This window comes from Odontesthes bonariensis, chromosome 24 (assembly GCF_027942865.1).
Source record: "Odontesthes bonariensis isolate fOdoBon6 chromosome 24, fOdoBon6.hap1, whole genome shotgun sequence".
Lineage (NCBI taxonomy): Eukaryota > Metazoa > Chordata > Actinopteri > Atheriniformes > Atherinopsidae > Odontesthes > Odontesthes bonariensis.
Genome location: NC_134529.1, coordinates 16421914 through 16438432, shown reverse-complemented (window position 1 = coordinate 16438432; position 16519 = coordinate 16421914). Strand labels below are relative to the sequence as shown.

The 16519-nt window shown below is 43.8% G+C and overlaps 1 protein-coding gene across 3 annotated transcripts in view; it reads left to right on the top strand.

Annotated features, from left to right (window-relative positions):
- nbas (NBAS subunit of NRZ tethering complex) overlaps positions 1–16519 on the top strand; it is a 190374-nt gene that overhangs the window by 136117 nt on the left and 37738 nt on the right. For all 3 annotated transcript variants that reach the window (XM_075458548.1, XM_075458549.1, XM_075458547.1), the window contains exons 48-49: positions 182–271; positions 622–805. In XM_075458548.1, coding sequence (XP_075314663.1) covers positions 182–271; positions 622–805 — 274 coding nt within the window. The remainder of the gene's footprint in view (positions 1–181; positions 272–621; positions 806–16519) is intronic.

The following is a 16519-nucleotide window of genomic DNA, read 5'->3' as shown; positions in this document are numbered from 1 at the left end:
CAGACACATCTCTGTATTCAACACCGTCTCTGGGAAGAAAACCTTTGATTTTAAATTTTTTTTTTTTTTTTCTCCAATTTTCTGTCTCAGATGTTGTCCCTTGACATTGTGGTAATTTGAAAATGTTATCCTAATTAGCGCATTGTGTAAAATGATTACATTGATGTGGTTTGTTTTTCAGTGGAGACCCAGGCGCCCTGACAAATTACCCACAACCCCTCAGGGTCCTGGAGGCTGTGGTGACTGCCGTGCACAACAATGTGCAGAGTGGGTAAGTTACATTTATCTAATATGCAAATCATACACACATTTTCTCTTTTTTGTTTATTTTGCTGTTCCCATAAAAGAAGTGTCAGATAACTCTCAGTCCCTCTTCTGCGCTTTTTAGCTCAATCTTAAGGTCTCATAAATTCCGAATAGACAACATTATCATCAGGATGATCTTTGGATTTAAACTGCCCCAAAACTTTTGTTTTTCTTACAGTGTGTCGGTGGGAAAATGTTATATTTTTTCTGTGCATGTTTTATGTGACAGAAGCCAAACTGCTTAGTTATGTCTTCTTTGAATAACCTCCCCACCTGATCCGTCTGACCGGTGCCCTTCTCAACCTCCTCCCTCAGTGACAGCTCAGTGACTTCGGATGACCTGCTGGCTTGGCTGCGTCCATTTTGCAGTGATGCGTCTCTGCCCGTGCAGCCTCGCATTGACGTGCTCCAGATCCTCGAGAGTAACTTCAGTCTCCGAGACAGCGACGTCCGTCTTCTGCTGCTTTACAGAACTCGAGCTGTCCTCAAAGACAGAGAGGTAGCTGTACTGATGCACCCACACATGCTCGCAGCCACGATGACTTACAAACCCCCCACTAACCCCAATTTAGGCACTTTTTTAACCCGGCTTATTAATGTGAGGAAGTATTTCTTTTTTAGCTCTTCGTCATGCATTCGAGAAGATAATACAAATTGAATCAGTAAATGGAGTTTCTGTGAAACCAAGAATAACAAGAGAACTGAAAGCTAAAAAAAACAGATACTGAAAATGATAAAAGGTTGGATAAATAAATCCATAATCACGGAAGGTAGTAGCCTTTCAACTATAAAACAGCCTGTGGTCTCTGCAATTCTGTGTTTTTATTGTTTATTTTTAATAAATCAGAGATAAAAGCTAATATTTTTCTCTTCTAGGCCTGTGCTAAATAATGTTACTCTATTTATTTAGCTTGTCACTAAATTTTTTTTTTATGCTGTAATAAAAACACTTTTTCTCAACTGTTGATGCAAAGTTGATGCATCATAAAAATCCACAATAGCTTTACCTTGAACCGCAATGAAATTTTTGGTCTGACTCGTGTTAGATGGTGAAAAATTTGCTCTCCTCTCGCCCTCTTCTAAGAAGCTGTTAGCATAGCTCCCCTATCACAGTTCTTACCCGATTCTCCAAACTGAGTGTGTGCTGACCTCTGTCTACTGCAGGAAAAGGGTCATTGATGCTTTTTGTGTCCTACCCATTGGGACTCTGCAGATGCATACCCAACCTTGTATGTACTGCTTTGTTGGACAGCTGTGCTGACATTTCCCATGCATGAGCATGTAATCAGTCTGCAGCACATTATAGATTGGTGGGCAATGCTAATTTCCCTCAAAACAAAACAAATGTCTATGTTGTTTTTCTTCTTCCCTTTTTTCTTTGTCTGGTGTATGATTTTTTTCTGAATGGACAGAAGGTAGAAGCAAAGTTGGTCCGTTCAGCCTGCACAGTTATAAATGTTTGGGCTACACCTGGTTGGCAGCAGAGGGATATGGTGGGCTGATGCAGACCAGTGAGGATGGCAAAATGTATGTTACACAAGCCTCGTGGCTGAGCGTAATTAGCATAACTTAGCTACTATCTAGTATTTAACACAAGCCTACTTCAAAGAAACTGTAATATTTCTTTAATGTTTGGAATCAGATGTGATTATTAGGATTGTAGCAAGTTTTTAGCAAGTCTGTCTTGTTGAATTTACCTTGATTTGAAGCTGTTTTAACTGACTAAGAGGTGTTATTTCCACCCATTAATACGTGTAATCATTCACAAATCCTCAGTATACTTGCAGTCCAGTTTCACATGTGTTTACTCCATGTGCTGGAGCATGTTTTGGGTTTGTACATATGTATTCTTGCACGTGCAGCTCTGCCCACGGCTTGCCCACGGCTTGCCCCCACCCTGGTATAACCAACAACTTGGTGGCTAGTCGTCAAGTTATCTCGCTGACTTTTTCCTCGCCCAAGCTGGTTAATTAATGTGTAAATGTATGCATGCAGCCGCGGGCCATTGTCAGTGCAGGTGGACAGGTGTGTGGGCCCAGACTATTTAACTAATTGGGTGAACTCCTGACATTTGGCAGTCTCTGATGAAACACTCAGAGGCAGGAACACACGTGCACTCTTAAAGGAGAGTACATCCAAGGGATCTGTTAATTAATCTTGTAAAAGAAGTCTCGCTCTAAGAGCAAGACTCATTTTAGATGAAGTGCCACTTTCTCTCGTCTCTCCCCACGGCAACCGAATGCGTAAGCAGGGTTCTTGTCATAGGGTCTCATTTAACTTTGATTAATCTAAGTTTTTTTTATTTGGAAATATTTTCCATGTTCACATCTGTACTGATACACAATTGCAACCCCGTGCAAAAGCACACTCACACTCGCACTCACTCTTTTATTCATTACATTTCGCCTTTTAATTGGAGCGACTTCTCATTGTGTCAACTGCTCGGTTGAAAGCAGTTGCACATTAATCAGGCTGGCTGGTGCCACCCATAAGCAGAGCTGGCACTGATGGCTGCACGTTGCCCCAAGGCCATGTCAGAGATTCAGTAGCCACTCACCTCATCACGTTGGCCTCCAGCCAGAAGACAAAGAGGAAGAGAAGGAGAGAGAAGCCACGCTTGGGGAGAATAAAAAAGTCAGGTGCAAAGAGGGAGGACAGAATGAGGGTGACAAGTGTTTGTTTTGTCTCCCCTCTGTTTCCCTAGGCCCTAGAATGCGCTGCTGAGGGTGGCAGCACGTTGGAGTAGCTCTGTACCTCACATTGAGATTTTTCTTTTTTCTAAATTTCATTCCTGTTATTTCTTGGAAGAAATTGCATTTTTTGGACAACTGTTCCTTCCTGCCTTGGATGCTGTGCAGCTGGATTGATTTTTCCCAATACTTTTGTATATTTTACTCTTTTGTTATGATGCATAACCATAGCAACAAGGTGGTTTACAACAGGGAGCAGCTGATTAACATTGGAAAAGCAGAAATAATTCGACAACTGAAGCCAGAAATCCCACTGGAATTGAAAAGGAGGCGTCGTGGATGCAGAGCAGGAGCAAAGAGGAGAGAAAGAAAGAAGAAGTTCAAACCATCTCTGCCATCCGTCATCATGGGCAACGTAAGATCGTTAGCTAACAAGTTGGATGAACTTCTAGCCTTGACAAGGACTCAGCAAGAATATCGGGAATGTAGCATAATGTGTTTTACTGAGACATGGCTGCAGGATCATATCCCCGACTCCAGCGTCTCTCTGCCGGGCTTCCTGACTGTACGAGGAGATCGAGATTTAAAGAGTAGCAGGAAAAGGAAAGGGGGTGGATTGGCAGTGCTTGTCAACAACAGATGGTGTCACCCAGGACATGTTACTGTGAAGAGTCGTCTCTGCAGTCCTGACATTGAACTATTGGCAGTAAGTTTTCGTCCATATTATTTGCCAAGAGAGTTCACCAGTGTTGTTTTGGTGGCTGTTTACATTCCACCCTCAGCTGTTGCCGACACTGCATGTGATGTCATCAGTTCCGTTGTTGCTAAGATACAGACACAACACCCCAATTCTTTTGCGGCAATATCTGGTGATTTTAATCATATCTCGCTCTCTGCTACACTGCCAACTTTTCAACAGTTTGTCAGCTGCTCTACCAGAGAAAACAAGACATTGGATTTGTTTTACACAAATGTCAAGGATTCATACATTTCCAAATCAAGACCTCCCCTGGGTAAATCAGATCACAACCTTGTTTTTCTCTGTTCAGCATATAAACCCCTAGTCCAGAGACTACCTGTCACAAAAAGGACTGTTAGAAAGTGGTCACAGGAAGCTGAAGAAGCCTTACAGGGTTGTTTTGATGCAACCGATTGGATTTCTCTTTGTAAGCCACATGGAGAGGACATTAATGCCATGACTGAGTGTGTGACTGACTATATAAACTTCTGTGTGGACAACACCATCCCCACCAGAACAGTGAGATGCTTCCCTAATAACAAACCCTGGATCACCAGTGAGCTAAAGGAACTATTGAACAAGAAAAAAAGAGCCTTTAGGGAGCGAGACAGGGAGTTACTGAGGAATATACAGAAGCAGCTCAAAGTCAAGATCAGAGAGAGCAAGGAGGTGTATAGAAAGAAGCTTGAGAGTAAACTGCAGAGGAACAATATCAGAGATGTGTGGTCAGGAATGAAGAAGATCACAGGCCTCAAGCAGAGGGAGGATCGGATGGATGGAAGTCTGGACAGAGCAAATGAGCTGAACACATTCTTCAATAGGTTCAGTTCAGGAACAAGCTCACCATCCTCCCCTCCTGTTCCCAGCCAAAGAGACATCCCACCCTCCTTTGACCCACAGCTTTCCTGTAACATCTCCACCTCCACCTCAGTCATGGATTCTTCTGCTTCCACTAGTTTGTCTTCAACCCAATCAGGAGATGCTGCTGTCCCCTTTGCCTCCCCCTCCCACTTTTCTGTTTCTAGAAGTCAGGTGAAGAGGCAGTTGGAGAGACTGAACCGGAACAAGGCTGCAGGTCCAGATGGTGTCAGCCCCCGAGTCCTGAAGGCCTGTGCAGAGCAGCTCTGTGGGATTCTGCAACACCTTTTCAACCTTAGCTTGACCCAAGAGAAGGTACCACTGTTGTGGAAGACATCCTGTCTGGTTCCGGTACCAAAGAAAACTCATCCTTCAGTCATCAATGACTACAGACCTGTTCCCCTGACATCCCACATCATGAAGGTCCTGGAGAGACTCCTGTTGACCCACCTGTGTAAGCAAACCAGCACATATCAGGACCCCCTGCAGTTTGCTTATCGCCATGGAGTTGGAGTTGAAGATGCTATCATACACCTGCTTCAACAAACCCACTGTCATCTGGACAAAGCAGGCAGCACTGTGAGGATCATGTTCTTTGATTTCTCCAGTGCATTTAACACAATTCAGCCTGATCTGCTTTGTCTGAAACTCCAGGAGACTCAGGTGGAGGCCTCAACAATCACCTGGATTAATGACTACCTGACAAACAGACCACAGTTTGTCAGACTAAAGAATTGTGTGTCTAACCAGGTGATCAGCAGCACAGGAGCACCACAGGGGACTGTACTTTCACCATTCCTTTTCACTCTGTACACTTCAGACTTCCAGTACAAGTCAGACTCCTGTCATCTACAGAAATATTCAGATGACTCTGCAGTTGTCGGGTGTATCAGAGATGGACAAGAAGCTGAGTACAGAGAGCTGGTGGACCGCTTTCTTGAATCTCATCTTGAATGTTAACAAAACAAAGGAGATGATTGTAGATTTAAGGAGAAACAGGGTCAGATCAAACCCTGTTTCCATCATGGGAGAAGAAGTGGAGGTGGTTGAGGAATATAAATACCTTGGTGTTCATCTGGACAACAGACTGGACTGGAGACACAACAGTGAAGCTATCTACAACGTGAGAGGACGTTGGCGTGAATGTCGCCGCTTCTCATGCCCAGCTTTTCCACTCTTTACTATCCACTTGACACTTTCCGCGAGTCTAATCTGACATTTTCGCATACTTCTTGAGTACGATTTTAATTGCTCTGTGCGACCAGTGGTGATCAAGCACTACCTACGTTACCTGGATTAATTCAGTTGGCTACTACGGAACAAACTGGAATCTTACCGTTGGACTGGCTACCCTGGCACCACCGGCGGCAGATCCTAGTTTCTCTGACCAACATCGCTGTGGCTTTCTGGGCCTTCCATCGACAGTGCCGTCGCTGTATCCAGGTGGGACTGCCACTCGGTATCGCCCTGCAGTGCAACTAGTGGCTTAGCGCCTAGCCAAGCTAGCCAAGCTAGGTGCGCACCCGGCATGGCTCTCAGATACTCCGCAACAGAACTGATGAATCTCTGCTCCTCCACCCTGCCGAGCTGCCTAGATGTCTTAAAGTCTCTCCACATCCTGCGTCGTCCCAGATATGTCCACAGAGCCTCCCGACATAAGTTTGTGCATATGAATACAACTCCGACTGTCTCTACAGTCCGATGCCATACTTCCTTGTCGCGACGTCATCAAAACAAACGTCACGCAGAGCTTGGCAACCTGCGTCCCCTGGCTTGTGCTCTCATACCTGGTCCTTCTGATATGTCCACCATAAAGACGGCAAACTTTATGCTCCTTAATACTCGCTCATTAAACAACAAGGCAGAATTAATCCATGACATAATCACTGACAGAAATCTCCAATTCATATGTCTGACCGAGACATGGCAAAATCAGCAGGATTTTTTCTCTCTCAATCTGGCCACTCCCCCAGGCTATGTATACATCCAAAAGCCTCGCTCCGCGGGCCGTGGTGGTGGGCTGGCTGTCATTTACAACTCAGACATTATGGTCAAAGAACTCCCCATAAACTCCAGCACCTTCGAATGCGTGCACTTTGTGATGACAGGGGCTGCACAGCTACAGGTTGTACTTGTGTACCGCCCTCCCAAAGCCAACAGTGGGTTTCTCTCTGAGTTCTCTGAGTTACTCACCACTGTCTTCCCCATGTCCCCATCCACCATCATTTTGGGTGATTTTAATATTCATGTGGACTCACATAGCTGCCCTTTTGCAACAGAGTTCTTATCCATCCTTGAGTGTTTAAACATCACACAGCATGTACATGGTCCCACACATGTTAAAGGCCACACTTTGGACTTAGTGTGCTCTACTGGCATAATTCCCCTCAATCTCCAGTGCCTGGACCTAGCTGTCTCAGATCACCATTCCATCCTCTTTTCTGTACCTGAGCCTCCACCCAGACTGCGTGTGAATCGAACAATCACGTTCAGAAATATCAAGCGCGTATCCACACCTGCACTGTCGAGTATGTTGGCACTACATCTTGCCTCCCACCCCTCCAGCCACACTGTGGATGCCCTAACCGAGCACTACAACACAGCTCTCTCTCGCAGTCTGGATGCTGTAGCCCCCCTGAAGACTCGGTCTGTCACTTTCAGCCAGCCTGCACCTTGGTTCACTCCTGAGCTCCGCCTCCTGAAGGCAGCTGGGCGTCGGCTTGAAAGACTGTACAAAAAATCTGGACTAGTTGTACATCAAGAGGCTTACAAAGACCATGTGGGGAACTACAAAGAGGCTCTCTCCAGGGCAAAAACTCTGTATTACTCCACTCTCATCAGTAAACATCAGAATCAACCAAAGCAGCTTTTCTCCACTATAAACCGCCTCCTCCGCCCTCCAGATCCACCCCAACCATCGGACGCCGCTGAACTCTGCGGCAAGTTCCAAACTTTCTTTCAGCAGAAAGTGGACGACATTCACCTGCAGCTCCGTCAGGCAGGCGCTCCATGTCCACCTGCCTTTCACCTGGAGGACTGCAACTCAACCTCTTCTGCCCAGCCACATCAGTGCTCCCTCTCCTCATTTTCACCACTCAGTAACAACCAGGTCATGGACTTTATGTCAAAAGCTAAAACCACCTCTAGCAAACTGGACCCCATGCCCACGGCACTGGTAAAGGCCTGCCTACCCACGCTTTGCCCTACCATGACTGACATCATTAATACCTCCCTTACATCTGGTGTGGTGCCCTCCAGTTTTAAAACGGCTGTAGTCATTCCCACCCTCAAAAAACCCAGCCTGGACCCTAATGACCCTGGAAATTACCGCCCTATCTCCAACCTACCCTTCCTCAGCAAGATTCTGGAAAGAGCAGTGGCTGCCCAACTACAAGACCACATGTCCCACCATGAACTCTATGAACCTCTCCAATCTGGCTTTCGACCTCACCACAGCACGGAGACGGCGCTCATTAAGATCATGAACGACCTCCTCATAGCTGCAGACAATGGCCTCATCAGCCTTCTCATCCTCCTAGACCTGTCTGCAGCTTTTGACACAGTCTCCCACACCATCCTGCTGCACCGTCTCCATGATCATTTAGGCCTCTCTGACTCCGCCCTCTCCTGGTTTCATTCCTACCTCTCCACTAGGACGCAATACATCGCTATCAAGGACTCCAACTTGACCCCAGCTCCAGTCAACCACGGCGTGCCCCAAGGCTCAGTGCTTGGCCCCCTGCTGTTCACCATCTATATGCTCCCTCTCGGCCAGATCATCCGCCAACATGGGCTCAGTTTTCATTGCTATGCTGACGACACCCACCTCTACATTAGCACTACACCATCTGCCCATCTCCCTCCCCTATCACTAGTTCACTGTTTGAGAGACATTAAGACTTGGATGGCCACCAACTTACTCAAACTGAACAACAACAAGACAGAGCTCATGGTGGTGGCCTCTCCATCTCAGTCCAAGGAAGTTGAGGATGTCCTACTGAATGTTGATGGCTGTACCATCAGGCCCTCCCAAGAAGTACGCAACTTGGGTGTTATCCTGGACTGTAACCTCTCACTCCAAGCTCATATCAGTAGCACCACCAAATCCGCCTTCTTCCATCTCAAAAACATCTGCAGACTCCGGCCCTCACTGTCAGACCCAGTTGCAGAGACTCTGATCCATGCCTTCATCACCTCCCGACTGGACTACTGTAATGGTGTCCTCTATGGTCTTCCAAACAAAGCACTGGACAGACTACAGCGTGTCCAAAACTCGGCTGCCAGGATCCTCACCAACACAAAGCGGTGGCAACACATTACCCCCACACTGAAACACCTTCACTGGCTCCCAGTGAAGTCACGCATCACCTACAAAATCCTACTCCTCACATACAAATCCCTCCACACTCTTGCTCCCCAGTACCTCTCCGATCTCATCCAGCAACACTCCCAACCAAGGTCCCTGAGGTCCTCTGGCAAGAACCAGCTCGTCACTCCCCGCTCCAGACTACGGACCTTTGGAGACCGAGCCTTCTGTGTTGCTGCCCCCACCCTTTGGAACAGTCTACCTCTCCATATCCGCCAAGCTCCCACACTGGAAACGTTTAAAAAGCACATCAAATCCCACTTATTCACTGAGGCCTATGGTCCTTATAATCACCTTGGCCCCATCCCCATTTCTACCCCCTCCCCTCTTCTTTCCTCTATTCCCTAGCCCCATCTCCTTTTTGTAAAGCGACCTTGGGTTACTTGAAAGGCGCTATATAAAACCAAGTCATTATTATTATTATTATTACAAGAAAGGACAGAGCAGACTGTACTTCTTGAGGAAGCTAAGGTCCTTCAAGGTTTGCAACAAGATGTTGCAGATATTCTACAAGTCTGTTGTTGAGAGCGTCATTTCCTCTTGCGTCATCTGTTGGGGCAGCAGCATCAGAACCAGGGACCTAAAAAGACTCAACAACCTGATAAGGAAGGCTGGTTCTGTTCTGGGGACGACTGTGGAACCTCAATAATGCAAAGAAGGATTTTGCATAAAATCAAGAGAATTATGGACAACCCTGAACATCCTCTCCATGAGACTGTTATCGGAAAACAGAGTCTCTTCAGTCAAAGGCTTCTTCAGTTTGGATGCAAAACGGACCGCTACAGGAAATCTTTCCTGCCCACAGCCATCAGCATCTATAATAACTCCTTGATTTAATTGAGTTACATCAACATTTAATTTCCCTCTGGGATAAATAAAGTATTTTTGAATTTTGAATTTGAATTTGAATTGAATTACTAATCGGCACAACTCCCTCCTAAAAATGTCCCACAGGTTTCTGGAGTGACAAAAAACACCTCCGCTGCATTTGTTTTTCATGCTTTTGCATGCTCATCTAACTCATGCACTACTCACATGCTACTCAAGTAAAAACAAACACAGGCTGCCTGCTGTATTTTCCGTGACAACCGTGCTGTCAAGCTACAGTCTGCGAGTTAAACGGATACCAGGAACATGATAGAATTTATCTTTCTTCTATCTCCCTTTTTGAGCTGCTGTCTACTGTTCTTATAAAGATTCCTGATTAACACTGTTGTCTATGATCAAAAGCTGTGGCACAATAGCTACATATCCTCACACATTGACTTGCTGACAGGCAGTCACACACTCACGGCTTTGTTTCATGGAACTATCAAGCCTAAAGTTTCCGTGCATTAGGACGCGCACACACGCACGCACACACACACACACACACACACACAAGCTGTCTGTATGTCTGATTTAAAAGACTTGCACTTGAAGAACAGGGTGGAAGAAAATGTCACTTTTTTTCTAAGAAATGAATTTTTAAGAAAATAATTTTTTCTTTCTTCCTTTCCTAATTCTGAAAAGCAATCGGTCAATTGAAAGAGGACTTTAAAACTTTTTCTTCAATATCATTTAATTTGTTTTTGACAAACGATTTTATTTAAAAGTAGTTCGGTGAGTGAGCATGGAATGAAAAACTATTTGATTAACTGACACCATTTGTTCAATATCCTGTGCTACAAATTGGCTTTTTAAAGCCTTATCGTTGGATAACTGATGACATGCAAGGCTTGTGTAATATACATCTCTTTGTCTCCTTGTAAAATCAGGGAAAAGAACAATGGAGAAAGGAGGTATTAAGGTATCTTGCACAGCTTGCGTTACATGTGGCCTAATTAATACACCGTATATCTTTTTAGCCTTCAAATTTGTGAATTGTTGTCCTAAACTGGATGCGAGCTCTAACGTCTCCAACCACAAGGCTCGCAGGCTGAAGAAATTTGCTGGTGCTTGTGCATCCCCAGGGACCAATTTAAAATTCGGTGTGTAAGAAAAGACAAAGGTCTATCCCTTTAAACCCACCATAAAATATTCTCTGGCCACCATGGAGCAGCTAAAAGAAGCTATAAACTATACCTTTTATCGCCTTTTAAGCTTATATGGTGAGCTTGTTAGCATATATTTTCACATGCAAAAGGTACAGCACTGCATTAGCATTCATGTGGAGTCATGTTTCTGGCAATATGACAATTGTGAGTTGAATATTTGATTTAGACTTTTTTTTTGTCCTTTATCTAGTATCATAAAAGCTTTACTTTTTGCTGTTTTGGGTTTGGTAAATTTGGCTTCACTGAAATCATTTTCTATGGCTCAGAAAAAATCCCTGAAAAAGTAACTGTACCTCTTGGGCTTTATGATTATTTGTATAGCACTGACTCACAGCAAGTGCTCTCTGTTGACGCTTTAAAAATAACATGAACAACTCTGATTTCAAGTCCAACTAATTACAGGTTAATTGAGTACAATTGTATTCATCAATTGGCAGTTCTTTAAAAAGCCGTCTACGTAAGGAAACCGGCAGATCACATCAAAACTTTAATTCCCCTGTTCTGAGTATGCACACGGTGGTGGGCAACGGTGGAGAGTAGATTTCTTTATTAACAGGAAATAGTTCCGGCAGGAGCCAGCTCTCAAAGGCCTGGAAACAAGGTTGTGCTTTATCAAGATCCCCATATTTTTTATGTGTTATTCCGCTGTTATCTAAATCAGCTCAAAGTACCCGAGTAAATTCAGCCAAGAGCAGACTATTATGTGCAAACAGGAGTCTGCACAAACCCCAAAACTTAATCACAAGAGCTGCAGGTAACTGCTGTTGGTCTCAAGTTGCTGTGTCTGCTATCAGAAAAAAATTGCATTGTGAATATAAAGGCCAAGACCAGACCTTAGTCTGTGCGCCAGTAAAACGAATGAAAGAGTTGTTTGACCACACTAACTGTTGGCATGTTTTGTGTAGACCAAAGGAAAACAACATTCTAGCAACTGTAAAGCATAGCGGTGGAAATGTTTTCTCTCTGCTGGCCAGATCACAGCTGATGTAGCCCCAAGGCTATTGTCTGTAAAGTTTTCTTTAATTTCCTTTCTCCTGATAACTGAACTGCTTTTGTTTTCAAGGCTCTATTGTGTTTCCCAGATCTGATTCACTTGCAGTATATTCCTCCATCCTTACTCCAGTTTCTTGTGCACAGACCTCATAGACATTACATCAGCAAATCTTAAGATCCTCTGCCTAGTAGGATCTGAAAAGTCTTGTAGTGATTTTGCAATAGCTGTCCAAGTCTTCTCCTCCCCCCTGCAGTTTGTTTCGATGAATACACACTGGCTTCTTTTTTTTTCTTCCCTTCTTCTTCTTCAACTTAAGATTTACACCCAGACAGACGCACGCATGCATTCTATCAAATGCTATTATGATGGATGCCGTTTAGTCCAGTGGTGTCCAGGCTGGGTCAAGCATGGCTGTGCAAGTGGAAAGGCCACTGCATGATTCACAGCTGCTGCCTCACACAGACCCAACTATGATATATCAGAAGGAAACGGATAGAGAGAGAGAGGGTGGGGATAATGATGGGTAAGCGATATAAAGAGTGAAAGAGATGCAGAGATGATATTGAAACAGAAATGGAGAACTACTCGTGATTCCATTCCATCATCCTTTCTCCATCCTTTAGCATCCAAACACACTACTTACACTGACCCACTTGAAAAGGAAGGTATTAATGAGCCCAATTGAAATGCTGACATTTAGGTAGTGTGGAGAGGGAGGGAATGATATGGGAGGGTGTGAGGGGTGACACTGAGAATAGATTTTGTGACTTAATTTTGAATGATTAGTCATAACAGCAGGGCATCCAAATGTCACCGCTGTCAAGATCGGACGGTCTGCTTAGGATGTGTGCATGACTTTAGTTTGTTTAGTCTGTGTGCATGACTTTGTGTATATTGTGCTTGTTGCCTTTACGTCACTAACAGCACTATACTTAGTTATTTTCCTCTCTGACATTTCAAAGACAAAGAGATGACATCAGAAAGCAAATATGGGCTTAATCTGCATGGTTGTATAGGCCTGTTAATGTAACGCCAACTCTGCTGTTGCCTTGAGTTTCCATGGTAAAAGATAATTACTGTGCTAAATCCCATTGTAGCGCTTCATTAATGGCCACATCAGGCTGATAACAATCGCATACACACACACACACACACACACACACACACACACACACACACACACAGTGCGGTGATTAAGCGGAGCAGGGTCGCTGCATCAAAGTCCACACACCTATATACACTCAGAAATTTGCTCAGCATAGCGAGTGGTCACCAGGAAAATTACCTGAAGGTGTGTCCATGAAATGTCATCGTCTGGGCTCATCAGCTGCGATCACTGATTCACGCTACAAGCCCTTTTCGCCTCGTCAGTGTCATGGATCATTTGTTGTGACCCAATGTTTTGCTGCTGTGCTGTTTGGCTTTGCAGTGCATCATCCAATATGGATAAACTGAAGTTAGCAGAACGGATGTGTAGCTGCACTCTGTCTGCTTCGAGTGTGCCTGACCTACCTGCTGTTTGACCTTTTTTTTAAGCACAGAGTATGTATCACATACTTACACACAGGACTTTTTTCATTGACAATTTCTGATACTTTAAACAAAATCACTTAGAATATTTTTTTTATGTGTGATGAGCTGTATTTCTTAAAAAGAAACAACTGTTCATTTCAATACTTTATTCACACTCTGCAACTTCTTCCATTGCGAGCCATATTCGTTGTCATATGGTCACATGAACCTTGGGTTGGGTCCAGATGAAAAGTCTTTTCTGCTTAGGAAAATTCCAAACCGAGTAAAGTGACCCAGAAATAATTGAGCAGCAGCCGTGAGAACAGCAGTTTCTAAATGAAACAATCATCAATGCATCTTTTATTATCACCTTTTGCAAAGGAAACACTAGAACACCCTTGATGAAAGTAAAGGAGACGATTCTGTCCCGTAACTCTTTTTCTCTACAAGATCAAAGTACTCAACTACTTTCATGCCATCGTCTTCCACTTTTGTAGCTTCTTCCTTCCTACCTTGATAATTGATTAATATTCTATTTCTTATTATACTTTATGTAATAATTTTTTCATGAAACAATGTGGTAAGAAGCTGATTTATGCACTTTTCATGGAATACTTCTGGTATATATATATATATATATATATATATATTTTTTGTTATAGCAGACCCACATCACAGCTTAGTTTGAGTGAGATTGGAATGTCATCGTCTTTTCCTGAGTCCTTGAGAATACCTCCTACCATCTTACCTTAACCTTGTGACTTTCCAGTTGTTTCTTTTCTTCAGTCAGTTTTTACTCTACAGTATTTGTCAGTTTTTACTCTACAGTATTTGTCAGTTTTGTCAGGTTTTTACTCTACAGTATTTGTCTGTTTTTACTCTATCTTACAAAGACAGACCTTGTCATCTCAAACTAATGAATTTAATTTGCATGCAGACCACACGCAAAGGTTTGCCAAGTGTAGGCCCTTATTCTGTTTGAGCTATTAAAAGCCTTAAAGCAAAGTTCCAAGTCTTTTGGGGTTTGTTTTTTTTCTCCCTGACCTGGATTGAGCCCACAGTGAGTGACAGACAATGAACGGCAGCTTCTAAACCACTAAATGATAGCACTTTCATGTACTTTAACAGTGTACACAGAAAGTAAAAGCAGGCAGATGTTTTTATATCTGTCTGTAGCACAACTCGCCTCAACTTTAGTGTCCCGGTCCTCCGAATAGTCTATGGAAGCTCTGCAAAGCGCAGTTTGACACATTGTTGTCACAATTTGGAAAAGCGTAGACACAAATCATCATTAATCTGTAGAGCATTACATGCTTTCTTCAGGAACTGTCTCTACTTTCTCTCATTTTCTCTCAGGAAGAGGACTTCAGACCAAGATTTTAGTTTCATTGAGACTTCAGTGGAAACCCTGTCCATAATGCTGTCAGCCAATTAAAATTCAGTAACAACTTGAGCGTGTCAGATAGTAAGACGTACTTTTTTGCTTTGCTGTGGTTACTCGCTCCTTTATATCACATTGCGGCTCTTTGGTGGTTGCAAAGCTTGTCAGATTGCAAAGACTTTTATGTGCATCAATATTTTACACCCCAGAAACGAGGCAAAAAATGTCCCAGGTTGAAAAATCACAGAATCTTTTTTTTAAGTGCGTTTTCAAGAATAAGTGACATGTGACACCGCAAGCTCCTTATTCTTGCCTGTATGCATCTCCCCCAACCTGCCACATTATCAGACACCCTTCTGCATCTTCTGTATATTTTAAATATTAAGGCCACCGTTTGAAGTAAGCAGCACCATAGTGCTAAGACTAGCTGTTTTCTTGAGATAAGAGACTTGTTTCAGTATTTATTTTATATGACAGGAATACAACAGAAACATGTCTCTTCTTTTTTCGGTTGCGAGAGCAATGGGAACGTCCCCATTGATTCAAACACAACACCCTTGCAATCTGTTGTCAGATTTGGAGGAATTAGCTCTTCATGTAGTTAATGTTTTGAAAAAAAGGGTACTGGAAGACAACTTGGAGGTATAACAAGGGATTTTGTGTTAAAATGATGGCGCGTAGGATAGATGAAGGCTACCTGGAGAGAAGTGACTGGACAGGGAAGCTAAGAGAGCTTTGTCTGATGAAAGTGAATAACTTAGCCCTGGAGGGAGATGATTATACAAGAGCAGGGAGAGGCAGGAGTATCTTTCCAAGTGGATAAATAATAAATGTGATGGGGTTGAGAAAGCTATACTATGGCCTCAGTCTAATGCAGCAGATCAGGGGTCACTGTCGTGATAGCCAAGCCTCAGCTGTAATTCTACGTGTTTTGGCAGCTTTTATTTATCCCCTGCGGCTGCTTGAGAAAACTTTATTTATGTTCTGTTTTTAACTCGGAGCCTGACGAGAGAGGCACAACACTTTGTCATCTCGGTGGGATCACAGATGAGTCCGTCAAGAAAAACACCAGAGAGGAGGCAACGTAATAAAATAAACAAGAAAAGACAGGATGCAGAGAGAGAGAGAGAGAGACAGACCAGGGGAGAAATGAGGAGAAAAGAGCCGGAGGATAGTTGAAGTTATAGGAGTGGGCAGCACGGTGCCTGATGAGGGGGAAGGAAAAGGACAGTGAAACTGGAGATGAAGGGGAGAGACTCATGTGCCGTTATCTTTTTTGGCAAGTTCTTTGCTGCTTTGTAGCACCAGGAAAAGCTGCTCCTTTGTGATTCAACTGAAGCTTATCTGCAAGCGAATGCGTGCGTTCAAGCTAATTTTGCAGTTACAACATTACACCAAGTTTCAAGTCAAGAAATTTTGCCTATTCCTGCTTGCTCGGACTTGTGAGTGTAAACCCACCGTGTCTTTCTGTTGGTCTTCCTCACACCTCGAGTGGACATCAGCATCTCTACGGTTCTTTGCAAAAGTCTCGAGCCACCCCTCATTTCAGTGTTGATTGCCAGGAAAAGAAGAAATGGGTGCTGCAGTTCATCAAAACATTTTACATTGCCTTTAATCTGTAGGTCGTTTTTAGACCC